Source organism: Rhineura floridana, chromosome 9 (genome assembly GCF_030035675.1).
Source record: "Rhineura floridana isolate rRhiFlo1 chromosome 9, rRhiFlo1.hap2, whole genome shotgun sequence".
Classification (NCBI taxonomy): Eukaryota; Metazoa; Chordata; class Lepidosauria; order Squamata; family Rhineuridae; genus Rhineura; species Rhineura floridana.
The window spans coordinates 935,078-962,799 of NC_084488.1; the positions used below are offsets into that span (position 1 = coordinate 935,078).

Genomic DNA, 27,722 nt, shown 5'->3' on the forward strand with positions numbered 1-27,722 from the left:
TGGGGAGGGGGAAAGAGGATGGGGGGGAGGAGGGGATTGGAAGGGGAGGAGGAGGGAAATGGAGGGGTGAAGGAAGGGGGAGGGAAGGCACAAGAGGGAGAGGATAGGAGAAAGGAGTCAGGGAGGGCAGGTTTCATCATTTGCATGCTTTTTGAGTTCAGTGGGATTTACTCCTGTGTAACCAGGGATTTACTCCCTGTCCATGGAAGGAGAGCCGTTGCTGCCTGCCTGCCTGCCTGCTTGCTTGCTGCTGCTGCTCAGCTACCACCACCACCACCCTCTCCCTGTTGGACTCCTGTGCTGCAGGTTGCCACGCCTTGCAGGTCCAGGCCCCAGGTACTCACCAACTGTGACTTATTCCTTCCACCTGTCCCTTCTTTGGAAGGGATACAAAAGCTGGCTGGCTGAGGTGGCCTGGGAGACCCAGTGCCTGCAGGAGAAAGGGGACCACCACTGTCCAGGGAAGGAGAGCCGTTGCTGCCTGCCTGCCTGTCTGCCTGCTTGTTTGCTGCTGCTGCTCGGCTGCCATTGCCACCACCCTCTCCCTGTTGGGCTCCTGTGCTGCAGGTTGCCACGCCTTGTAGGACCAGGCCCCAGGTACTCAGCCAGCTGTGGCTGATTCCTTCCACCTGTCCCTTCTTTGGAAGGGATACAAAAGCTGGCTGGCTGAGGTGGCCTGGGAGACCCAGTGCCTGCAGGAGAAAGGGGACCACCACTGTCCAGGGAAGGAGAGCCGTTGCTGCCTGCCTGCCTGTCTGCCTGCTTGCTTGCTGCTGCTGCTTGGCTGCCATTGCCACCACCCTCTCCCTGTTGGACTCCTGTGCTGCAGGTTGCCACGCCTTGTAGGACCAGGCCCCAGGTACTCAGCCAGCTGTGGCTGATTCCTTCCACCTGTCCCTTCTTTGGATACATAAGCCGGCTGGCTGAGGCGGCTCCTGCTCTGTCTGCCTTTTTGTGGGTCTTGAGTCATGTGCCTGGGAGAGAGGACTCGGAGCCAAGTGGGGAGATTTGAGGGCCCCCCAATTAGCGTAGTGATGGGTAGAGGGAGATATGGCATTGTGAGGAGGACTTGCCAGGTAAGGGGAACGCAGCTCAGGCAGTTAATGACTGTGCCTTGTTCCGGTCCTCCCCACACCCACAGGTTTGTTCGTTGCCGTATCAGCCAGCTCTCAGGCCTCTGGATGCTGCTCCTAAATGCCAGATTGGTGCATAATAAGATCTCCCTCATTCATGATTTAATTGTGGATGAGGCAGCCGATCTGGTATGTATAACCGAGACCTGGGTGGGTGAGCAGGGAGGAGTCATTCTCTCCCAGCTATGCCTGCCAGGGTACCTGGTCCAGCATCAGGGTAGATCTGAGGGTCGGGGAGGGGGGGTTGTTGTGGTCTATAGTGGTCTATAGGAGTTCCATATCCCTCTGCAAGCACCCTGTCCATGTGACTACTGGGCTGGAGTTTTCGCACCTTATGTTGGGTCAGCGGGACAGACTGGGGATTCTCTTGGTGTACCGCCCACCCCGCTGCCCAACTAGGAGCTAGACTCCCTAGCTGAGCTGATGGAGGTGGTCTCAGGTGTACTGTTGAGATCCCCCAGACTGTTGGTTCTGGGGGATGTCAACATCCATGCTGAGGCCACCTTATCCGGGGCGGCTCAGGATTTCATGGTCTCCATGACAACCATGGGACTGTCCCAATATGCCATTGGCCCAACACATGTAGCAGGGCATACTCTAGATTTGGTTTGACTGGATGAGGGCTAATAAACTGAGGCTCAATCCAGACAAGACTGAGATGCTGCTAGTGGGTGGTTCTTCTGACCGGATGGTGGATGTCCAACCTGTCCTGGATGGGGTTGCACTCCCCCTGAAGGAGCAGGTTTGTACCTTGAAGGAAAGGCTAAGGAGAGATGCATTTTAGAACACTCATAAGACTACAAAGGGATAGTTTAGATCCATTTGGGGTTGCTACTTGAAGCACTCATATTTTTAACACCAACTCTAGAATCATCTCTGTCACTTGAGGCTCAGGTAGCCTTGGTGGCACGGAGTGCCTTCTACCAACTTCGGTCGGCGGCCCAACTACATCCCTATCTGGACAGGGATAACCTGGCTTCAGTTGTCCATGCTCTGGTAACCTCCAAATTAGATTACTGCAATGCACTCTACGTGGGGCTGCCTTTGAAGACGCTTCGGAAACTGCAGCTTGTGCAAAATGCAGCGGCCAGATTGGTAACAGGGACCAGACTGTCTGAACATATAAAACCGATTCTGGCCCGCTTGCACTGACTGCCTTTATGTTTCCGAGCTCGATTCAAGGTGCTGGTTTTGACCTATATAGCCTTACACGGCGTGGGACCACAATACCTGATGGAACGCCTCTCCCGATACGTGCCCACCCGTACACTGCGTTCAAGATCAAAGGCCCTCCTCCAAGTGCCTACTCCAAGGGAAGCTCAGAGAATGGCAACAAGGGAGAGGGTCTTCTCAGTGGTGCCCCCCAAATTATGGAAAGAACTATCTGACGAGGTGTGCTCGGCACCAACACTGTTACCTTTTGGTGCCAGGTCAAGACTTTCCTCTTCTCCCAGGCATTTTTGCATGTGTTTTATATTGTTTTAAATTTCTAAATTGTGTTTTAAATTGTTTTTTAAAAAGATGTATTTTAAATTGTATTTGTTTTTAGTTATTGTAGACTGCCCAGAGAGCTTCGGCTACAGGGCGGTATACAAGTATAATAAATAAATAAAATAAATAAACCATGCTTAGTAGAGGTGAGCAAGTTGCTGGGGAAACATTTGAAAGTCCAGGCGTGGAGTCCTGGGGGGTTGGAGTTGGCCTGTGCCCAAGATCGCTCCTCATCGGCTCTGGTGGCGCGCTTGCGGGTAGCAAGGTGCCTTCGGGTGGAGAGGGGTCTAAATTGCCCGGGGGGTTGTCCAGGGAGATTGGAGGGCTGCTAACGCTTCCCCCCCCGCTCAAAGCTCTCAGAAGTGTCATCCTCTTCTGCCCACTGTCTCTGAAGCACTTGGGGTAGCTGGGGCTCAGCACTGGTGTGGGTGTGGCCCCCTGATTAGGCAAGCCCAGCAGTTGTGTGCCTGACTTTTAGAATACTGACAGTTGGTTCTTAATGAGCATGCCCAGGCTTATCATTCACTCCAATGTGATATTTCTTAAATTAATTAAAAATCGGCCAGGCATTTTTTAAACTTTTAAACTGCAAATGAGGGTCAGAGTATGGGGCAAGGTCAGTAAAAGGATTACAGGTACTCTGTGAACATGGCTGATTTTTAATGAATTTCAAAAAATTATGAGAACTCTGACAGAAAAAAATCCAAAAGGAGTCTGGGTTTTTTCCTCTCTCTCTTTTTACACTTTGAACTCTTGATTCTCTCTGACTGTTTTGTGTATTGGTATGACAATTTAGAGGGTTAGCAAGCATTTCTGAGTTCAGGACTATAAGTTTTGTAAGGTTTTGTTTTGAAATTAGCTTAAGGGAAGCATCAGAATGGCATGGGGGGTATTTTCAATTTAACATTGTGGAATGAGAAAAATCCACGCTGACTATAGTATACAGCCACTCTCGTGCTGTATAATCATTATATCATTATATAGTAAATGTCAAACATGTTCAGTACAGTGTATAATCTACTGAAGCAATATATACTTTGCTGATAATTAAAATGATACTGTTTGATTTCTTTCTTAGGCTTTGATGGATTCTAGTCTTCCTAGGTTACAATTAGAACTCTACAAGGAGATTAAAAAGGTGAGATTTAAATTTGTTTGGATTATAGTCTACCTTTTCAGAAGAACTTGTGATGAATGACATAAAAAACAATCAGTACACTTTTATAACTGTCAACACTGATAATAAACACTACAGCTTATTCTAAATTATATTAATGATTTAAATTCTAATATATGTTGCACTGTTTGGGAAGAATATTTTTCATTAGGCAATATTTGCCATAGATTAATATTCCAGAACGAATTATGAAAATGTGAGAGTACGAAGATGAGGGGAAAAAATAGTTCAGCTATTGCTTGTATGAACAATCAAGAGAAAGTTTTGACCTTGACCAAGGGTTATTGTTCAGCTGAATTTGTCCCCAGAGTTCTCAAAATCCTTTTCTGCAAACCTTGATGGTAGCTATTGGGTGAGATCCAACATTGCATCAATAGATGCAGTGGGACTTCTTCCTCTCCTCTCCATGTAGCCCCCCAACAGCCCTACACCTGCTCTGTCAAGTCCCCCAACCTTCCAGAGTAGACTTGAGGGATACATGGGAAGTGCAGGAGGGAGGAGGAGGGAAAAATAGATTATCAGATTTTTTTTTTCTAGTTGGGATGCCACGATTGAATACTGGTCATTGTCTGGATGAGCGTGCATCATCTGCATTTGACATTTGAACATTTTTCAGTAGAAATCAATATTGGACAGTGTCTTGCATGGAACAGTGAGTGTTCACTGTTGGATGACTGACTTGCAAAAGAATTAACACTGTATTAAGTGTGAATATTAACTCAATATTGCATGTATACACTTATAATAAAGGTCTGAAAATTGTTAAGCAGGAATGGTTAAGCACACCTCCTATTCAAAATCTCTCTCTCCATGTTGCTTAGTGGCAGAAAAAGTGGCATGCTGGGCTTTTATTCCATGGATTTATAAAGAATCATAGAATAGTAGAGTTGGAAGGGGCCTATAAGGCCATCAAGTCCAACCCCCTGCTTGTTGTAGGAATCCAAATCAAAGCATTCCTGTCCAGCTGCCTCTTGAATGCCTCCAGTGTTGGAGAGCCCACTATCTCTGTAGGTAAATGGTTCCTTGCCGTATGGCTGTAACAGTTAGGAGGTTTTTCCTGATGTCCAGTTGATATCTGGCTTCTTGCAACTTGAACACATTATTCTGTGTCCTGCACTCTGGGATGATCGAGAAGAGATCCCGGCCCTCCTCTGTGTGACAACCGTTCATGTACTTGAAGAGTGCTATCATATCTCCTCTCAGTCTTCTCTTCTCCAGGCTAAACATGCCCAGTTCTTTCAGTCTCTCCTCATAGGGCTTGGTTTCCAGTCCCCCGATCATCCTTGTCCTCTGAACCCGTTCCAGTTTGTCCACATCCTCCTTGAAGTGCGGAAACCAGAACTGGACACAGTATTCCAGATGAGGCCTAACCAGTGCTGAATAGAGGGGAACTAGTACTTTACTCAGTTTGGAAACTATACTTTGTTAATGCAGCCTAATACAGCATTTGCCTTTTTTGCAGCCACATTGCACTGTTGGCTCACATTCAGCTTGTGATCAACGACAATTCCAAGATCCTTCTCATATGCCGTATTGCTGAGCCAAGTGTCCCCATCTTATAACTGTGCATTTGGTTTCTTTTTCCTAACTTTGCATTTATCCCTGTTGAATCCAGCCTATCAAGGTCCCTTTGAATTTTGTTTCTGTCTTCCACAGTATTCGCTGTGCCCCCCAATTTTGTATCATCTGCAAATTTGATAAGCATGCTCTGTACCTCCTCATCCAAGTCATTAATAAAAATGTTGAAGGGCACTGGGCCCAGGACCAAGCCCTGCGGTACCCCACTTGTTAGTCCACCCAGTTTGAGAAGGAACCATTGATAAGCACTTTTTGAGTATGATTCTGGAGCCAACTGTGGATCCACCTGATAGTTGTTCCAACCAGCCAGCCCACATTGAGCTAGCTTGCTAATCACAATATCATGGGGCACTTTGTCAAAAGCTTTGCTGAAGTCGAGATATATTATGTCCACAGCATTCCCACAGTCTACAAGGGAGGTTACCTGATCAAAAAACAAGATAAGATTAGTTTGGCAGGATTTGTTCTTCATAAATCCATATTGGCTCCTAGTAATCACTGCATTGTTTTCAAGGTGCTTACAAATTAACTGCTTTATAATCTGCTTCAGAGTTTTTCCAGGGATTGATGTTAGGCTGACTGGTCTGTAGTTCCCCAGTTCCTCCTTTTTGCCCTTTTTGACGATAGGGACAACATTAGCTCTCCTCCAGTCATCTGGCACTTCACCAGTCCTCCACGATTTCATAAAGATAATAGAGAGTGGTTCTGAGAGTTTTTCAGCCAGTTCCTTCAATACTCAGGAATGCAGTTTATCAGGTCCTGCCGATTTGAACTCATTCAAAGTGATTAGGTATTAGGTATTCCTTGACTGTTCCAATCCTGTCCCTTCTACTTCATGTTTCCTGGGAGGGTCATAGACCCTTTTTTTGGAGAAGACAGAGCCAAGGTAGGAATTGAGCACTTCTGCCTTTTCTTTGCCATCTGTTATCATTTTGCCATCCTCATTGAGTAGCTGTGCCACCATATCTTTTCTCTGTCTTTTACTATGGATATACCTGAAGAAAGCTTTTTTTGGTTGCTTTTGGCATCTCTTGCTAACCTCAGTTCATTCTCAGCTTTAGCCTTCCTGACACCATCCCTGCAATTCTGTGATACCTGCCTGCCCTCTTCCTTTGTGGCCCTGCCTTATTTCAACTTCCTGTATGTGTCCTTTTTTGTTTTCAGGTCATCTCTAAGCTTTTTGTGAAGCCACATTAGTTTCTTCTGCTGTTTTCCCCCTTTTTTCCTTGTTGGAATTGCTTGCCATTGTGCTTTTAGAATTTTGTTTTTTAGAAACTCCCACCCATCTTGGACTCCTTTTCTCATTACGGTCGCTTGCCATGGAACCGTACTTAGAATTGTTCTGAGTTGATTAAAATCAGCTTTCCTGAAGTCCAGGGTGCGCGTATGGCTACTCACAGCTTTTGCTTCTGTTAAAATCAAGAATTCAAGTATGTTGTGATCACTTTTCCCCAGAGTTCCTGTAACTGCCACTTCATCCACCAAATCATCTCTTTTGGTTAGAATCAAGTCCAGGATAGATGATCCTCTGGTTGTTTCCTCCACTTTCTGTAGGAGAAAGTTATCTCCAACACAAGTGAAAAATTTCTTAGAGGGTCCGTGTTTGGCAGAGTTTGCCTTCCAACAGATATCGGGATAATTGAAACCCCCATTGCTACTACATCATGCCTCTTTGAAACACTGGCAATTTGCTTTTCAAAAGTTACATTCTCATCTTCGCCTTGATTGGCTGGTTGGTAGTAAACTCCAAGCACCACATTCCTTTTATTACTTGCCCCATTAATTTTAATCCAGATACTCTTGGTAGAACTACCAAGCTCATCTTCCTGTATTTCTGTGCAGGGATATATATTTTTAACATATAGCGCGAGTTTACCTCCCTTTTTATTCCTTCTGTTCTATTGTATACTTCAATTGCTGTATTCCAGTCATGGGAGTCATCCCACCAAGTTTTAGTAACATGTAACAGTTAAGCCTTTGTTCCAAATTCATTCAGTCAAAATCGTTGAATTTTAATGTCATGCTTTGACACAAACATTCAAATGTCCAAAATGTTGAATTTAAGAAGGATAACAACCATTAAAATAAATATACTCTTTTTCATTTTGTTTTTATTCATTAATAATCCTTTGCAATTAAATAATACGTTAACTAAATGACAGAAATTGTTATCTAAGATTGCAATCCAGAGTATGGTGTGTAACGTTGTCTGATGCAATTGTGGCATGGATGATGGCTAATAAACTGAGCTTGAAACCTGGGAAGACAGAGGTGCTGTGGGTGGGGTGGTTCCTATGACCAGGAGATTGGCCATTTCCATGTTCTGGATGGTGTTACTCTTCCTCTGGAATAACAGGTTTGTAGTTAGGGATGCTCTTGGATCCATCTTTGTCACTTGAGGCTTAGGTAGCTTCAGTAGTTAAGAGTGCCTTTTACCAGCTATGGTTGGTGCGCCAGCTGCAAATATATTTGGACAGGGGTAGCCTGGCTGCTATGTTTCATGCATTGGTAACCTCAAGCTTGGTTATTGCAATGCACTCTATGTGAGGCTACCCTTGAACCTGGTCCAGAAGCTCCAGCTGGTGCAAAATGCTACAGCTAGACTGTTGATGAGGCAGACTACTACCAATGTATAACTCTGGTGCTTAAAAGTTTGTACTGGCTGTATGGTTTCCTGGCCAAGTTCAAAGTTCATGTATTCATTTACAAGGCCATTAACAACTAGGGTCCAGGGTTTCTTATACCCAAGCCTGATCACTGAGATCTTTGAGGGAGTCTCTGTTATTGTTCCCCCTCATGGCCCAGATGCACAGCCTGTAACTACTAGAAGCCATGCTTTCAGTGTTCTGGCCAAAGCTTGTGGAACTCCTTTCCAACAGATTAAACAGGCACCCTCCTTACTGAACATGTCAAAGACTTCATATTCCAGCAGGGATTTTAAAGTAGGTTTTGTTTCTTTTAATTTTAATTGTTCTTATTCTTTGCATCTTTAAAAAAAAATATGTACACTGCTTAGAAATTCGGAATATTAAATGGTACATAAATACCTGAAATAAATGACTTTATTATAAATGGACAAAACATACATAAAGATACTACAAATGCACAATTTATAAACATAAGAGGTGGTATCTGACATAGAATAGAGTCAGTGAAATCAGTGGGATTAAGTTATTCAATTCCATTGATTTCAGTGGGCCTAATTGGAACCCTCTGGAGCAGATTAACAGGTGTGTGGGGTAGGCTGCAGAAGGGAGGGGGAATAGTCAAAAATTGCTTCCCTCTTCATTCCAGTGATGGAAGTCTTACTGTTATCAGTGGATGCAGCCCTCTGTTCTATGAGCCAAAGGTAGTAAGTTTAGTAGTGATAGTACTGCTATTGCATTTGACTGAATTACTAAACACACAGCATTAGGATGAAGTTGAAAAAAAAACTGCAGAATAAAGGAAAATCTTCAGCTGTCAAACCTACAGGTTTGTATCCAATGAAGTCATACTGCTAGTGTTAGGACTTATGCCTACACAACAGGATTTTCTCTACCTGTACATCCCCCAAAGCTGCTCCAGAGTTAGGGGAACCTTCAGAACAGATGGTATTAGCAAGACTCCTCTGTAAGCATGTGTTTCATATTCACACATTCTACAAGTCTTGTGAATTAGGATCTTTAGACATTGGTAATAGTGCATCTTGGCAGATTTACCCAGTAACTTACACTCATACAGACCTTAAACATGGAGATATTTACTGAGTATATACACACGGAATCAAAATATGCACATTTAACACTTCAATGGGGAATAGCTCAGTATCAATATCTATCTATTGACATCAGTGAGGATTAGCTCAGTAACAATGTGTGTGAGGAAATTAGCTAAATAAACCTAATCATAACTAAACTCACATAAACTCTCAAAATACACACACACACACACACACACACGAAGGAGCAAGCACACAAGGCATAAGAGGAGATGGGGGGAGTTGAGTTCAGCAGAACTGAGGAAGGCACGCTAGCCTGCCCTTTTTCTCTCTGGCCTTACATTGCAGACTAGGTCTCTCTCTCTCTCTCTCTCTCTCTCTCTCTCTCTCTCTCTCTCTCTCTCTCTCTCTCTCTCTCTCTCTCTCTCTCTCTCTCTCTCTCTCTCTCTCTCTCTCTCTCTCTCTCTCTCTCTCTCTTTCTCTCTCTCTCACGAGAGGGGGAGAGGGAGAGAGAGGGAGTAGGCAGAGGGAGTAGATGTGGAGGCTACAATTTGTAGAGAAAGGACCTCCAGAAGACAAGATAGAGAGCGAGATAGACCTTTCCCAGCCCTGATGGGCAGTCTAGAAATCGAACTGGAGCGCCTTGAGACTCCTGAGTCACCCAGGGAAACAGCAGATGTAGCAGGCATCTGAAATGGCTTCTTGGATCTCTGCTTTGTTTAGCAAAGGTCCAGAGCAAAGCAGGAAAAGTACTGGAGCCCTGAAAACAGCTTTTGAAGCAGCTTCAGCAAGCAGGGACCTCTGTTTCAGCAGGCAGGGGTCCAGAGACAGTGAAGGAAGAGGACGGGAGAGTCAGATCTCTGGGTTCTGGCTGGCTAAGTGATTCAGCAGGCAATTTCAGGTACAGTGATATTCAGCAGGGTGGGTGACCAAGACCAAGAGACCAGAACAGCGATTCAGTGGGTTATTTCATAGTGGAACTGGGCAACCAGAACCCAGAACAGAAAATGGCTCTAGGAGTCCAGTTTTTATACCATTCTGGACAAAAGCTTCAAAGGAAGATACAGAATTGATTGGATCAGGTAGGTATCTTTCTTTAATTTCCATACCCATTATGAGTCATATGGTCAGGGTGATGGGCTTTTCTTTTGAAGACAGGTGGTGGCATTCACCTTTTAGCTAGCTTGATAAGATTTGAACAATGGGCTCCTCTCTGGAGGGCCAAACTTTTACAACTACTTTTCAGATTGCATTGATTGGATTGCCTCGGTTGAAATGATAGACTTAACTCTTTCAGCTACTTTTTCCTTCAGGTCTCAAGCAGCATGTTTGTAAAATGAACCAAACTGAAGTCATTTTAAAAATCAGATAGGCCATGTTGTGGTGGAGTGTCTCTCAGGTATATAGGCTTGTAGCCAACCTGCCAACAATGGGGGCATCAGAACAGGAAAGTCCTTGTGGTCTTGGGATGACTTCATTGGATACAACCCGCATTGATTAGTGGGATGGAGGAGAATATATTAATTTAACAGGTAGGGGTTTGTGTGCCTTTGGATCTGTATTTGTCACTGGGGGACCATGTAGCCTCAGAGGCTAGAGGTGCCTTTTTCCAGCTGCATCTGATATAACAGCTGCAACTGGCCCTGGACAGAAAGAGCTTGACTACAGTAGTTCAGGCATTGGTGACTTTAAGGCTGGATGATTACAGTGCACTCTTGGTCTGGAAATTGCACTTTGTGCAGAATGCTGCAGTGTGGTTGCTCACAGGAGAGAGACTCTGTCAGCATGTAATATCTCTGCTCAGAGAGCCGTGGTAGTTGCTTACTTGCTGCTGGAACAAGGTTAGGTGTTACTATTGATATATAAAGGCCTTAACAGCTTGGGACCATTTTACTTGCAGGATTGCTTATCCCATATATGCCCTCTTTACTTCTCTGATCTGCGGAACTGGCACTGTTATAGGTGCCACATAATACTTGTTCTGTAGTTGTAAGAAATTGAGCACCTACACTTTGAAACTCCCTGCCTGTTGACCCCAGGCAGGTGCCTTTTTGGTGCCTTTTTAAAATAAATGCTTTCAATTATTATTAACTGTTTTTATTGATAGTTTTAATTTTTTAAAACAGAGGTTTTATTACAATCAAGTGGTATATCCCCCTCCTGTGCGCACATTTTCACATCTTTTGGAAAGTTCACATCTCTTGTCATGAGAATTGTAGTGCAAATTTGATGCATGACTCCAAGCAAACAGGCCATATGGGGATGTTTATTACGTGAACCCAGTGATTGTAGTTAGGGGTGCAGGTTGGTCCCATATAGCCCAGAGGGCCTGGTAAAGGACAAGGGAATCTCCCAACACCCAGCAACACCACAGCTGAGGAGTCTAATTTTTCTTTCAGTGCTGTGTAGTAAAAGCACTGTGCTAACTCGTAGCAGCAAGAGCTTCTCATGCCAGCTTCCATCATTTCTTGAAATCTTTATATGACTGTGCAAGATTCTCAGGAGTTGCTGGCAGCCAGCATATTGAGAGCTTTATGCTGTTGCAAGTGTGTGTAAGCCTTTTAAAAAGGCTAGCCTTGCATTCACTCAGAGTAGTGGAAAGCCGTCTACTCTGGCTGCCAGGGAAGCCTACGTCACTTGGGGTGTCCCAGAAAGTGCTGTTGAGCTGGAAACTGTGCTGCTGTGAGTCAGTGTGGTGCTTTTACTACACAGGATTTGAAGAAAAATAAAGACTCACTTGGCCCTTTTCAAAGAGGGTGAAGAATAGAGTGGCCTCAGTGGGATGGGGGAGAAGTAGAAGGCACCAGGCCTGGGGGAGAAGTAGAAGGCACCAGGCCTGGGGCCTTCTCAAAGCTGGCAGTACTGTTCCTGTGCTCGCTGATCACTATTAAGATCATATGGCTAGAAATGTAAGTATATACTGAATTCTTTGCCATCCTTAAAGTATTTCAGACCCTATTTGCACCTACTGATCTTTATTATCTTATGGAAAAGCTCTTCTCTCCTCCACACCTCCATTTTGGCTGTTCTGTGGAGTGTTGAGAAGGCAATGAAGTGGCTCACTGGCATCTGACTGGCAACTCACATTTCTGCTACATCTTTAAACATCTTTTTAGCATTATTTTGGGGACTGGGAACGCCTCCTCTTTGTTTTACAACTTGCAATTAACGAGAGCCATTAACAGCAAGAACGCTAAATAAGAACAAACATAGGAACGAGCGCGAACTTACCATCAGCTGTTGAGCTGGCGCTGCGAGGTTCGGGTGAGAGCCGTTCCCTCGTTGGCTCAGGCTTGTTGCTTCTGCCTCGTCCTGCTGTCCCGTCGCTGTGTTGTGCCTTCAGTGGTAGCTGTGTTGTGCTGCTGACTGGGGCGTCGCGGTGTTGTGGCATTGTTCCCATTACCTCGCCTGTTTGCGTGCAGCTAGGCTGCCGCTGGGATTCCATTGCTGGGGCTTGTGCACGCTGCGGCCGACCTGCTCCTCGGGGTGCCGTTGTTGTGGTGGGATCGTTGTTCTTCGTTGCTGTCTGCTGCTTGTCTGCTGTCGCTGTCGACTTGTTCGCTTCTGCCGCTGCTGTGCCGTTGCCGCCCTGCCGCTGCGGGCCGTTGGTCTGTGCCGCTGGTGGTGGGCGCCTGCTGTCGGGAGTGAGAGCATGGTGTGCGGAGTTTGGGGCGTAGCAGCGGGCCGGACCCTGTGATGGTGAGAGCGTCGCAGAAAGGGTCCAGGCTCATGATTTAGAGGACACCGCGTGGAGCTGCACATGAGGCGGAAAGAGATTCGGCTGAGTACAGAGGACTCTTTGTGGAGCGACGCTGGAGGAACGAGACGGCCGGGTTGGCAAGAACAATGCGGAAGCCCGGGTGAACGCCCAGGGGCCATGTAGCAGCTTGTCGGTGGTGAGAGCACCGCAGGAGGAGGCTAGGCTGTCGTCATGGGCGAGCTGGTGGCGACGGCGGCGGCGGCGGCAGGAAAACGCTGCAGAGGATACTCTAGAGAAGACTTGTTACGGAGGAGGGTTTTTTAATGCTGGTGGTTATTGTTGTTGTCTGGCTGTATTTTAATTTGTTTGTTTGTCTGTTGTTGTGTGAATGAGATTGAGTGGATGTGTGTGTGTCTTTGTGTTTATGTTGTTTAAGTGTTTTGTTGTGTTAGTTTTATTCTAAGATGTGCCTGGGAGAACATACCTCGGGTTTAGCAAGGAGTTTTTCGGGGGGCCCAATTAACGTTGTGACGGGTAATGGGAGGTACGGTGTTGGGAGGAGAACGTGCCAGGTAAGGGGAACTCGTCCCAGACAAGTTGTGTCTGTGCCTTGTTCTGGTTCTCCTCATATCCACAGGATTGTTGGTTGTACTGTCAGCCAGCTCTCGGATCTCCAGGTGCTGCTTTTAAATGCTAGGTCGGTCGTTAATAAACCCCCCCTTATCCACGATTTGATTTTGGAGAAGGGCGCCGACCTTGTGTGCATTACCGAGACCTGGGTGGGTGAGGAGGGAGGAGTTGCTCTTTCCCAGCTTTGCCCACCTGGGTATTCGGTGCAGCACTGTGGTAGATCTGAGGGCCGGGGAGGCGGGGTTGCTGTGGTCTATCGGAGTTTTTTCTCTCTCACCAAGCACCTTGTCCAGTCGGCGACTGGTTTGGAGTGTCTTCATCTTGTGTTGGGCCATGGAGACAGATTGGGAATACTGTTGGTGTACCGCCCACCTTGCTGCCCAACGGCTTCCCTAGCTGAGCTGACGGAGATAGTCTCGGAGGTATTGTTGAGGTCCCCCAGACTGGTGGTACTGGGGGATATCAACATTCATGCCGAGGCTGTCTTGTTCGGGGCGGCTCAGGACTTCATGGCCTCCATGACAACCATGGGGCTGTCTCAAGTTGTTACTGGCCCTACGCATGTATCAGGACATACTCTTGATTTGATCTTCGCCACTGGTCATGGAGATGGTGATCTGAGGGTGGGGTATTTTTCATCTACCCCATTGTCATGGACAGATCACCGCTTGCTGAGCTTTAGACTCATGACAGCCCTTTCCCTCTGCAGAGGTGGGGGACCTATTAAGTTGGTCCGCTCCCGGAGGCTTATGGATCCTGTTGCTTTCCAGAGTGCTCTGGGAGTTTTTCCGGGTGATAGTACTGGCGCTCCTGTCGAGGCCATGGTCGACCTGTGGAATATGGAGATGACCCGGGCCATTGACATGATTGCCCCCGGGCGCCCCCTTCGGTGCAGAACTCAAACAGCACCGTGGTATACCCCGGAGCTGAGAGTGATGAAGCAAGAGAGAAGGAGGCTAGAGTGCAGGTGGAGGCGAACTCCTGATGGATGCAGTCATTCTTTGGTGAGTGCCTCCACTAAGGCGTATGTAAAAGCGGTTAGGGCGGCAAAAAAGTCTTACTTTGCTGCCACCATTAGATCATCTCTTTGCCGCCCAGCGGAGCTGTTTAGGGTGCTACGAGGGCTCTTACATTCTGCCCCTCATGATACTAAAGAAACATCAGAAGCCCGCTGCAACGAATTTGCGGAGCACTTCCAAGACAAGATTGCTTGCATCCGTCGGGACTTAGACTCTGATGTTATTACAGATGATTCCATTGGAGTGTCCAGAGCGCGGTCTTGTCCTTCATTGTTGGATGAATTTCAGTTGGTGCAGCTTGAGGAAGTGGACAAGGTGCTTGGAATGGTGCGGGCGACCACGTCCGCCCTGGATCCTTGCCCATCTTGGCTGGTGAGGGCCGGCAGGGCTGTAACCACCGGCTGGGCCAAAGAGGTGATAAATGCCTCCTTGAGAGAGGGAGTGGTCCCTGGTAGTCTCAAGGAGGCAGTAGTGAGACCTCTTTTGAAGAAACCTTCTTTGGACCCAGATGTTCTGAACAACTACAGGCCGGTGGCGAATGTCCCTTTTTTGGGCAAGGTCTTGGAACGGGTGGTCGCCGGCCAGCTCCAGGTGCTTTTGGATGAAACCGATTATCTGGATCCGTTTCAATCCGGTTTTAGGCCCGGTTTTGGCACCAAAACAGCCTTGGTCGCCCTGTATGATGACCTTTGTCGGAAGAGGGACAGGGGGAGTGTGACTCTGTTGATTCTCCTTGATCTATCAGCGGCGTTTGATACCATCGACCATGGTATCCTTCTGGGGAGGCTCGCGGAGTTGGGAGTTGGGGGTACTGCTTGGCAGTGGCTCCGCTCCTACTTGGCGGATCGTCGCCAGAAGGTAGTGCTTGGGGAACACTGCTCGACACCCTGGACTCTCCATTGTGGAGTCCCTCAGGGGTCGGTCTTGTCCCCCATGTTTTTTAACATCTACATGCAGCCTCTGGGTGCGGTCATCAGGAGTTTTGGAGTGCGTTGCCATCAGTATGCTGATGACACGCAACTCTACTTCTCCTTTTCACCTTCTTCAGATGAGGCTGTTGATGTGCTGAACCGTTGCCTGACCGCGATAATGGACTGGATGAGAGCTAATAAACTGAAACTCAATCCAGACAAGACTGAGACACTGTTGGTGAGCTCTTTCCCTGCCCAGATGGTGGATGTTCAGCCTGTTCTAGATGGGGTTACACTCCCCTTGAAGGAACAGGTTCGTAGTTTGGGGGTCCTTTTTGACCCTTCCTTGTTGCTTGAGGCTCAAGTGGCCTCGGTGGCGCGGAATGCGTTTTACCATCTTCACTTAGTAGCCCAACTACGCCCCTATCTGGACAGTGACGATCTCGCCTCTGTTGTTCACGCTCTGGTAACTTCTAGATTGGACTACTGTAATGCGCTCTACGTAGGGCTGCCCTTGAAGACCGTTTGGAAACTTCAGCTAGTGCAAAATGCGGCAGCCAGGTTGTTGACGGGGACCCATTGGTCCGCGCATATAACACCTGTCCTGGCCCGTTTGCACTGGCTACCTATTCGTTTCCGAGACAGATTCAAGGTGCTGGTTTTGACCTATAAAGCCTTACACGGTGTGGGACCGCAATATCTGATGGAACGCCTCTCCCGCTATGAACCTACCCGTTCACTTCGTTCAGTATCTAAGGCCCTCCTCCGGGTACCAACCCATCAGGATGCCCGGAGGATTGTTATTAGATCCAGGGCCTTTTCTGTGGTGGCCCCCGAACTATGGAACAGCTTACCTGAGGAGATACGCCTGGCGCCTACGGTACTTTCTTTTAGGCGCCAGGTTAAGACCTGGTTATACTCCCAGGCATTTTAACGTTTATGTTTTATATTTAATGTTTTTATTCTACTTTGTTGTGATTTTGTATATTTTATTGTAACTTTGTATTTTAACTCTGCTGTCCACCGCCCAGAGAGCTATTCGCTATGGGCGGTCTATAAATAAATAAAATAAATAAATAAATACTTCTGCTGATTATAAAATCTGAATTAATCTTAGTGTTGTTCATCTGGTGTTCATGGAATGTACAGAATCATAGTGTACCCACTTTAAATTTTTGTGGCTATAGTCAAGTGTATCCCTTGAGTGTTAGACATGAAATAGTCATGGCTGGTTTGAGCGTTTGGTGTGGATTCAGAAAAAGTATGTATTTGAAGAGGAACGTCTTAAGATATACAAGTCTTTAATGTTCTTGTAGTGACCAAAAATATATTTTTTCAAACATCTATAGTTCTTTAGCACCATGTTTTATTTATGGACTTCATGCTCTGTGGTCTCTATACAGCTACCTTTCTTGGTGAAAACAGGAATTTGGATGCTTTTATTATCGTTTAAAGGACAATCTGGTTTTTTTCATTTTGGCACCCTGGGGAAGGTAATGTGGTGTTGGATCCTTGGACATTGCATGTGAAGTTTTTTCAGGGCCCTGGTTTAGGATGCTGTGGAGGAGGGATTTTCAAAATGCCACTCCATGTTTCCAAGTGGATCTGTTGTGCTTTTTCAGTCTCTGTTCACTCTGATTTTTCCAGTGACTATATTCATCCAAATGTGTACGATATTGTCTGTCATGCCAGCTTGCCAGCCTTGCCCTGGCCTGCATTTAAAATGGCTAAACCCCAAAGCCTTGTGGGGAATTTTTCCCCTTGACATCTTTTTTGTTAACTTGCTAGAAAGCAGTTAAACATTTGATTTTCCTTCATCACTGTGACTTGGTGATTTTACAACACAGCTGTATCAGCTTACTCTAGCTTCGCACCTTCTTATCAGCAGAAGGGGCCAAGGCCGTAAAACTCCTTACTTTGTTATGGGAAACCAAGAGGAGGCCCCAGGTGCTGTGGGAACATAGTTCTTTCATCCCTTTGATGAAAATGTTAATTGGTTAATTGTCTCTGGCTGGGAGGGAGATTTCATCCCTAAGAAGAGGCTCAGAACTCTGGGTTAAGTGTCTCACCACCTTGCCTCTTGGTGATGCTCTCTTGTGGCTCCATTTGCCATCCTGACTCGCAACTCCCTGAGGGGAGAAGGCTATCCAGCTAGAGATCCTATGGTCTGTAAGTATAGCTTAGGCCAGAAAGCTTAGTTATTTTGATTTGTGCCAAGAAACTTACTTACTGTTTTCTTACCAAACCTTACCCATTTGGGGCGTATGGTAACAGGATTCAGTTTGCTGCTAAAACTTACTTTTGTGCACCTCTTTGTTTTTGTAACCTTTTTATGCTTTCCTTATTTTCTTTTTTTAATAAACTTTAATTACTTTAACCAACTTGTGTTCATTCCAGAGAGGGGGGTCAGTTCCTAAATTCAGTCCTCGCCATTCGGCTACAACTACCGTGTAACAGAGAAACGTTTTTACTTGAGACTTCAGAAGGGGCAAGGAGTATAACTAGACTCTGGTCCTGAGAAGCTCGGGTGTTTAACTGGGCTCTGGGGTTCCCTTCACCCCAGAGTAGCTAACCAACTGAAGGGTGGTGGCAGTTACTACCTTGCAGGGTTGGTGTGAGCATGCACAACCTTGGCAAACCAGGATTTGCTGGGATCAATTGCCCAAGGCTGGGAATTGACTCCTGGGACAGTGAGAGCAGACGGGGAAGAGTTCCCCGCTTTCACTACATTGTCTAGTTAGAGTCAAGAATATTAATTGTGCGTATCCTTAATAACTCCTGAGTTTTTGTTCTGGATCTGCTTCTTGTCTAGAGAAACGTAACTATTCTTATTTTATTTGTAAAATCACAACTGCTGTCTGAAATCTCTGTGACATTCTCAATTATTTCTGACTAGAATGGTGCTTCTCGAAGTCTGCGTGCTGCTCTTTGGAGGTTTGCTGAACTTGCACATCTTGTTCGACCCCTGAAATGCAGGTGAGGTTGCTTGCTCTAAGCTGTAAAAGATTTTTTAGCATGTTGGACTATTCAAATTAAATTTACACAACAGGAAATAGTTATTTACAATGTTTCCATTTTGTGAACAAGCTCTTCATTTAAAGTAGATGTGGATTGGTTTTCAAGGAAAATGAGTAATCGGCTCAATCTTCTCTGATAACTATAGCTATGTTAAGATTTTTTGTGATGCATGTGTACCTGATGTGTGAGGACTTTATTTTTTTTTTAAATCAAGGCCTTTTGATGTGCACCATTACACGTAACTCAGGGGAAGCTATTTTGTTTTTATATAGTAAACTTTCATTAATATAAGAGGCAGTGATAAAACTGATTAATCTGAGTTCAGTGTAGGCCTTTATATGGGCATGCGCAGATGAGAAGCATGTAGAAAATTTAGAAAATGTTTGGAACATTTAAAATGCTTCTCCCTCTTTATGTTAGATATGGAAGCCACTACTCTATTGAAATACTGATCCTCTGTAGTTCCCTCTAGCCCCATTAGATTGCCTTAGCAATTTTGCTCATCTCCTTGCGTTTCTGTTTTATTGCATCAGCCTTTTAAATGTGATTGACTATTTCAGATTCCCTGGATAGCACTCCTCAGTTTATTGCTAAATCAGCAGAATATTCATATAGTCAGTGTGCTTGCCAGTAGATAACTTTCCAGTGCTTTATTTTTCCATGGAAAATTATCGTTTTCAAATTTCTTTGGTAACAATGAATGGATTCAAATTGCAAATACAATATTAGGTAAGCTTAGTTCAGTGGCAGAGCATCTGCTGTGCATGCAGAAGGTCCCAGGTTCAATCTCCACGTAGAGTTGGGACAGATCTTTCCTGAAATCTGGAGAGCTGCTCCTAGTCAGTTCAATACTGAACTAGGTGGATCAGTGGTCTATAACACAGCTTCCTGTGTTTGACTTTCAAAGTGTTTAGCTTTGTTTACTAAATACAAGTAAAGTAAATAGGTTAATTTAGATTGCTATCCACGGATCTGCAAATTAGCCTCTGCAAATTAGCCTTGCATCAGAAAAAGTTCTGGATAATTTTCCAGAAAACTCCATCACCAAGTGGATCTGTTCCTCTCTTGCTTCTGATAACTGCATAAGGCTAATTGAACAAGCCACCTTGTCTTTTCTGGCTCTAGCTATGGTACCAGTTTTCTTGCTACTTCTTCAGAATGGATGCTCACTTTTTCTATACCTGATACTTTATAGTGCTAAGTGACTTTTCATCACCTGATAGCAATCTTTTTCATCACAGATGCATGCAGGTGCAATTAAACCTGTCTCAGTGCTCCTTTAAGAGCCTTGTGATTACCCAAAGGGTGACTAGAAAGCTCACTCTGATGGTTGTGGCACACTGCAAGAGTACAAGGGGTTCATGTTGTATTGTGTTTGAGCATTTATCTCATCATTTGATCAGAATTCCAAGGCGTAGTCAGCTATCATGTCATGGTTTCCTTGCCAGTGATGGAATAGCTTCCTTCTCAACACAACACATCCGGTATCTGGGGACTTTTATATATGCTTACTAAATCAAGCAGTTTCTTCTGTACAGAAACAGAAGCTGTTTCACTTGCTAGGTCTGATTTTTGTAGTCTATCTTCAGGGAACAATGCTTACCTTCATGGAGATCTTCCTGGGACAAGGGTCCATTCCAGATTATTTAGATGGCTCCCTATTTCTCTCCAGGAAAATGTCACCCACCACATCATTTGTGTTCCTGAATCACTGTCAGTGTTTGAGAGGTTGCTGCTACTGTTATTTACACTACCACATTGTTATAGGAATTTTTCTAGTCTTTGATTCTGCTTGCTTGCTTGCTTGCTTGCTTGTTTATTTATTTATTTATTTATTTATTTGCTTATTTATTTATTTATTTATTATTTGATTTGTATCCCGTCCTTCCTCCCAGCAGGAGCCCAGAGCAGCAAACAAAAATGCTAAAACACTTTAAAACTTCATAAAAACATACCTTAAAATGCATTAAAACAAAACAATGTTAAAAACATGTTTAAAAAGCTTTAAAAACATCTTTTAAAGAGGGCTAAAAGCATATTGTTAATATATATTATATATATATATATAAAAAGCATTTCTAACACAGACACAGACTGGGATAGGTCTCAACTTAAAAGGCTTCATATCTATAGATTCAAGCTCTGTAAGGTGGGCACCTCATTGCTAGAGCCAATGGAATGGGGTTTGGGGAGTCTTCGTGGAAGGAGGTTGCATCACTATATTTTGATCTTTAAGCTGTTAATGATCGCTCTAGCTTGTTCATTCATAAGGTTCAAGGCATCTCACATCTGTGTTGAGAACCAAAAATTGTATGGTCAGTACAGGTGCACATTCATGAGCCTGTGCTTTGAAGAGACACTCTTTATAGAGTTGTGATAAGTTCACTTTAATTCTCAATGTACAGAAGCATATTTAGGAAACCCTAGAGACTTGAAGGATTTAGTTCAGCAATGGTAGATCAAGATGTGCTCCAAAGATCACAGAGACAAAGATCAAAGAAACATTAACTTTATGTAGTAGATGTTTAGAGCAAGGCTTATTGCTGTAGTTCCTCAAGATGCACACTTCTGTTCTGCCCAGCATTGTGGGACCCTTCTCTGGGTATCATGGTCTTGTCATCCTCATGAGAAATGTGTGTACATGTGTGTCTCTGTCAACTGGAACCTTCTCTCCATCTGTGTCTGTCAATATTCCACATGTTGTCTTTTGAACAGCTGCATTTTTCATGACAGACCATTTTGTTTGTTTTCAGTGATCTGGGAGTGGTATCTGGCACTGTTCCAACCCAACTCCAACTTCTTATATGTAGGAGTGGAACGTAGTCAGTGTGCTCAGGGTGATCAACTTTAGCCAGGAAAAGGCTGACAATCTGACCCCTGTATGCCTGTTGCCCCAGGTGGAAGGTGCCCAAAGCCATGTTGCATCAGTAGATCAGGTTATATATTAAAAGTATTTATAATCCATTGTTTAGAGTCAAGCACTCACAAAGTGATGAACATAAAAAGAATAAAAAGATATGGTAATAATAATAATAATAAAATTTTATTTGTTAGTCGCCTATCTGGCCGAATTAATGGCCACTCTAGGCGACATACATTTCCAATAAAATACAATATAAAACCAATAAAAACATACTCAGCCATTAAAAGCACCACTCTTTCAAGTGGTCAGCAACATAAAAAACCTAACCCTCCCCAGAAGTGCCATAGGCCTGTCTGAACAACCAGGTTTTTAAGGCTCGGCGAAAGCCTATCAAGGAGGGGGCATGGCGGAGATCGAAAGGAAGGGAGTTCCAGAGGGTGGGAGCCACAATTGAAATTCCCTCTCTCTGGTTCGCCCCAGCCTAGCTTTTTCAGCTGGGGGAATCGAGAGAAGGTCTTGTGTGGCTGATCTTGTTAGGCGGCCTAATTGGTGATGCTGGAGGCGCTCCTTAAGATAAACTGGGCCGAAACTGTATAGGGCTTTAAAGGTCAGTACCAGCACCTTGAATTGGGCCCGGTAAACAACTGGTAACCAGTGTAGATCTATTAACACTGGTGTGATGTGATCATGGCGACGACAGTTCCCAATTAAACGAGCCGCCGCATTCTGTATCAGCTGGTAGGCAAAACAGCATTAGTGGCCTGTGAGGTGTGGCTTAACCACCCTCACAACATTGACATCGTTGGACCTTACCTAGATAGGGCTGTGGCAAGGTTGGGATTGAGTAGGCATACTGACAAGAGGGCTGGATTGGCTTTGCCAATCCTGTTTGGGTAAGCTGCAGTGATGCCACATTGGGAGGGTGGCTCCATGCCATCTCACAATCCAGTACTGCCATCAGATAGGTGTACAGTTATGAGTGCTGCTCTGAATTGCAGAAGTTGCTAACACTCTTAAAAGTAGTAAAGAAAGGTTTTAAGGCCATCTTAAAAGCCTGTACTGGAGAGATCAAGGTTAAATCAGTTGGAAGGAGGTTAAATAACTGTGGGACCATCTCGGTGAAGGCCCTATCTCCTGTGCTCACCATCCTCAAACTTTACTAGAGGCCCTTGAACAGGACCTACAGAGCAGATCTTAGGGTTGTATTCAACACCTACTTAAGTAGCCCCACTGAAATGAATGACCCTAAATTAGTCATGTCTATTAACTTCATTAATCTACTACGATGGAATACCACCCTTAGTTTACAAGCAGGGTCATACAAGTGGAAATAGTTGTTATGTATCAGGATTGGGGAGGAACTTTCCCTATTGGCAGGCCCACTTTTTGTATAAGATTCTCCCCCCAAAGCATTTTGAAAGTCTGCCATCATAGGTTAATCTTAGCATGACAAAATCTTTATGCTGTTGGACTACTTGGCAGGAAATCTGAGTCCAACTGACAACTATACTTTAAGTCCATCACTAGAAATATCAGAACCGTATGAAGCTTTGTGTTTACTTTCCCATAGCTCATAGAAATTAACAAAAACTTGTGAGATGTCCTTGGAACACAAGGGGTAACTTAACACCCATATAGTCTTTGGAACATGGGCAAGTGAGAAATTCCATTTTAAAACCATTGAAGCCAAATGGCCATATATAAACATTTTTATTTGGGCCAAAGCCGAAAAAGGGAAGGTAACAATCTCATATGTAAAATGAAATAAAAACGTAGCTAGTCACATGTTACCCAGTTGTGCAGACGTGGGTTTCAAAACATGCTGAGTTCTTGCAGAAGAGAAGTTTTGAGAAAGAACATCTTAACAAGTGCCCAAACCCTTTACCAGACTATGGTTGGCTTGATGGACTCTTATGTTTGAATTTAAATCTGGTGTAGGTCGCTTACAGGTTGGGTGAGGTTGCCTGGGATTTGGGGTTGGGGATTTGACAGGGCTGTTTTTGTATTATTTGAAAACACAAAAAAGAAAGAAAGAAAGAACATCTTTGGCCACTTGGCTGGATGGTTCCAAGAGTTGAAATACTCACTGATTTATGGGAATTTGAGACTGGTAAAAGCCAGTCCCTTAGCGATGGATTGTTGTTTGGCCCGATCATGAGAGATCCTGTCTCTTGTGTTAGGTGTAGGAGACTAGTCAGAAATTTATTTAGAGACTAGATCTACCTTAACAACTCTATGTACATTTCAAAAGAACCAACCTGGCCCATTGTAAAAATCAATGGTATTAACCGGAGGATGTGTGAAAATAAAGTCTAGGATTCTTGCCTGTTCAGGGTTCACCACAGGGGTGCAAGATCTCTGGCACTCAAGGTATGTTCAGCATACATGCATTCACCACAGCAGTCCTTATGGTAATCTGATCCCAAACCAGTTAGCACTTTGAACTGAGCCTTGTAATCAAGGCATTTGGCACAAAAGTTGTGTTATATATTTGGACATTCTGGTGCCCACTAGCATATTTTGCACCAACTGAAGCTTCCAAGCAGTCTTCAAAGGCAGCCCTGCATAAAGTACATTACAGTAGTTCAGCTTGGAAGTAAGGAGTTCATGGGTAACCTAGGCCGGGTTTGGCTGCTCCAGATAGGGATGCAGCTGACATGCAAGCCTGAGTTGAAAGAAGGCATGCCTGACTCTACCTGTGCCTCATCTGGAGTCCAGGAGGGCCTCCAATTGCATACTCGATCTTTTTTGCAAACCCATCCAGGGCAAGTTCAGTACATCCAAATCAATTGACTTCCCAGTCCATAAAACCCCCATCTGGATTATGTTTCACCTTGGTCTCCCTTATCTGTCCCAGTACTGCATCCAGGTACCAGTTCAAGATTTACGCTATCTGCCTGGGATTGAAAAGAGGTAGAGCAACATGCCATCTGCATGTTGGTGACATTACTCCCCAAATCAGATGGCTTATCTCAATGGCTATGTATAGAAGTTGAAGAGCATGGTATGCAAGAGGAAACCTTGATGCACCCCAAAAGCCATCCGTGGAAGAGAAGTCACCCAATGTCACCTTCTGGGGCTGGCTGTCCAGCAAAGATTGGAACCACTCTAACATAGTGCCTTCTAAGCCCAACCCAGACATGTGGGACAGAAGGATGTCATGGTAAATGGTTTCACATGCCATGAAGAGGCCCAGCAGAACCAAGGCAAACAATGCTTTTTCCTGTATTTACTGGCTAAGCACAGCAACAGCCAATGCCAGGAGATCTTGCCACCCACTATATATTGGGCTCTGCTGTTGTGGTAGCTCTTGCATCTCTCCATCATTGGTGAATTTGTGTACAGATGGCATGCTGATGTCTGTCAACCCTTACTTGGTCCTAATAATTGAATAGCTATATCTACAAAGTTGTAGTGTTTGGGAATGGATTCTTCAGTAAATTGTATGATACTTGTGAACAGCAGATAGACCCGCTTGGGAAGAGAGGCTTTGTTACATACCTATTCAGGATGTCCTCCTCTGACGGAGAATGGAATATTGGATTTATCATGGGTGTTCCTTCTCTTAAGGGGTAAGAAGGATATTCTGCCTCACCCATTGGCCAGGTCTGCAAGGAAGGCAAGGATGGGTCTAATTTTGTATCTTTCGTTATCTGTACTCTAGTATATTTTGCATGTAGTGGAGCCTCCTATGTTCCATTTCCCCTGGTTACCTTGTTGCTGTAGAGTATAATTCATTTTTTGTTTTTAATCTAGCTCCCCCCACCCCCAATAGCAAACTGTATTCTTTTTTTGAGTGCAGTCTGATGTACTCCTCACCTCTGAAGAAAAGGTATGCTTGCAGTAACTCAAATGTTTTTAGTAGTTTAAGTAGGAAAAATATGATTGTGACGTATCATTCAATCCCCCCAAATGCATAAAACGTTTTAATATTCTGTTTAAAACCACTGAATAATATGTCCCTTTTTTTGGTTACAGACCATACTTAGTAAACCTTTTGCCCTGCTTAACACGAGTAAGCAAGCGGTCTGAAGAATCAGTACAAGAAACACTGGCTGCAGCAATACCAAAAATCATGGCAGCTTTTGGAAATTTTGCAAATGACAACGAAATTAAGGTATAATTATTTAAAATATTTGTTGCAGTAATTGAAACAAAATTTTACCAATAGTTAATGCATTGTTTTGAAATACGTAAGATTTTGAAAAGGAGTATTAGCAATTTTGTAAGCATAAATGCTGATTAGTTCTGGAATTGGTGTAGTATAATATGAATGTTCTATGGGAACATCTAGAAACATGATGGAAGTGTCTATCTTAAATTGAAGAATTTCAGTTTTATTTCACTTACATGACTTAATTAACTTGGTTCACATGAAGCACCAAAGATTGGTTTGCTTTTATGAGGCACTGGGCTTGCATGCTTCCCCTCCCTTTTCTTCCCACAGGATAGCATCAATGTCTGGTCTTCGCCTTATTGTATCAATGTCTGGTCTATGACTGTTATAAAATAGTATCAGTATCCCACAGCATAGCTGTGAGCAGACAGTCAGAAGCTCCCACTTCTGTTTTAATTAACCAGTTTACCATTATGTCTGAACCCTAAAGTATAGTTAATCCTTCACTATGGTTAGTAAAAACAATCTTGCTTCATAATTTTTTTTTATTTAACAATATATATATATGCTGCTTGATTGTAATAAAACTTCCAAATGGTTTCCATTAAACACAGTTAAGATTAACTGCAGTTTATCCAGGTGTGAACATCATGACAAGCTGCACTCCTTGCAACCACGTTAGAGGAGGGTGGAGTGCATTAGCCCAAGGCTTCATGTGGCTTGTTCTTGTTTAGTATTTCAAGCTAAATTCTGGTTTAGTATTGCAAGCAAATGAATGAACATTATGTATTTTCTCTTTCACATATGCATACACAGAGCCATTGCTCCCTCACCTCTCATAGTCTCTAATCATCATGCAATCTGGCAGACCTGTTTTCCAGAGCTGTGGTACAAGAATACTTTGCAGAGTTGCCTTGTCATGTAATATCTGCATGTAACTAAAGCAAAAGTTAAGGTTCAGTCTGAGGTTAGATCACTAGATCAATTTTGTATGCCTCTGATAAAGCACTGGTGCCATCTGGTGATGCAGGTGTAAGCAGCAAGGTGTGTTTTGTCAAACTGAAGCACTGATATACTTTTGTCCGTTTTTTTTTTTGGTCTAGTGTACGTGGAAGGAAGCTCTATCAGATTTTTTTCTCTTATCAGGAATAAAATTCATCAGTAATATGTTGGAGGCATTTGTGTTGCAATTAGCACTGGGCAAATGCTGCTGTGCAGGACCATAAGGAAATGGGTACATGTTAGTACATTCTGGCAGATCATGGTTTGCATTGCAGGATATTTTTGCACCATTGCTACAAGCTCATTGATGAATAGATGGGAGGGCATTCAGTGCTAAAGAAAGGTTATTTCCATAAGTATTGTGATTTCTGTTGCAAGTGATGAGAACAACTTATTTCAGTTTGTATAGCACATTGATGTAATTGTTATTTTGTTGGAAGTTTTCCTTTTTTATATGCAATCTAGTTTAAAAGTTCAGGTCAGTCCAATGTTTAAGTCAAACATAAAGGTAACTAATAGATTTAGATGTCATAGTAACATTGCCGATAAATGAAACATTGATAAAAACTTATTTCACTTTAGGTTTTCTTGAAGGCTTTTGTAGCTAATCTTAAATCCAGTTCTCCTACTACCCGTCGAACAGCAGCTGCATCAGCAGTGAGCATTTGCCAGCATTCACGACGAACACAGTATTTTTATACTTGGCTACTGAATGTATTACTAGGTGAGATGGCAGTAATATTTCAGACTAAAATAGAAACTAGGAAAATATCTGATTTGTAACTGGGTGGTATTGTACTTCCATGTGATCAGCTGGTTCAGACATGGTTTGGCATTATGTGAATGAACCTTGGGCTTGTATGTTTCCTCTAATTTTGTGGCAAACCATATATCGAAATCTGAACTGGGATGGGTAGATAAAAATTTATATAAAATAATTTGATGGTTTGCAACAAAATTGGAAGCTGGGGAATAAAAAGCTGAGGCGGTTTCTTCGTGGCTTGATTTTATCTACATGAGCTACATGAGGGAAGACCAAGAATAAGGTTAAAAATGCTGCCAGAATAAACCTAGTGCCATGTTATTTCTGAGCTTATGTGCAACTCTAAGTTGAATGTGAATATATTGTGCAAATTTTTGTGAGCTGCTGTAAGATCCTCATGATGCTATAAAGCAGGATATAGGCATTCTGAATAATGATATCTCTTGTCTATGAGAGGAGTACTTGTCTTTCCCAGGTATATATTTACATGGGCAGCTGTGATGTGTGAATCACATGAACACAGATGTGGTTGGCAGCAATTTTCATTATTAGTGTGAAAGGAAACCCCCCCACTGATCATAGAGGTTAAAGGATACTGAAGGTGTCCAAATGTGAAGTAG

General features: G+C 44.0%; 1 protein-coding gene across 1 annotated transcript in view; it reads left to right on the top strand.

The window, feature by feature from the left end:
• HTT (huntingtin) overlaps nucleotides 1–27,722 on the top strand; it is a 337,153-nt gene that overhangs the window by 22,539 nt on the left and 286,892 nt on the right. Inside the window, exons 4-7 of the mRNA XM_061584691.1 lie at nucleotides 3,703–3,762; nucleotides 18,236–18,315; nucleotides 25,199–25,337; nucleotides 26,922–27,063. Coding sequence (XP_061440675.1) covers nucleotides 3,703–3,762; nucleotides 18,236–18,315; nucleotides 25,199–25,337; nucleotides 26,922–27,063 — 421 coding nt within the window. The remainder of the gene's footprint in view (nucleotides 1–3,702; nucleotides 3,763–18,235; nucleotides 18,316–25,198; nucleotides 25,338–26,921; nucleotides 27,064–27,722) is intronic.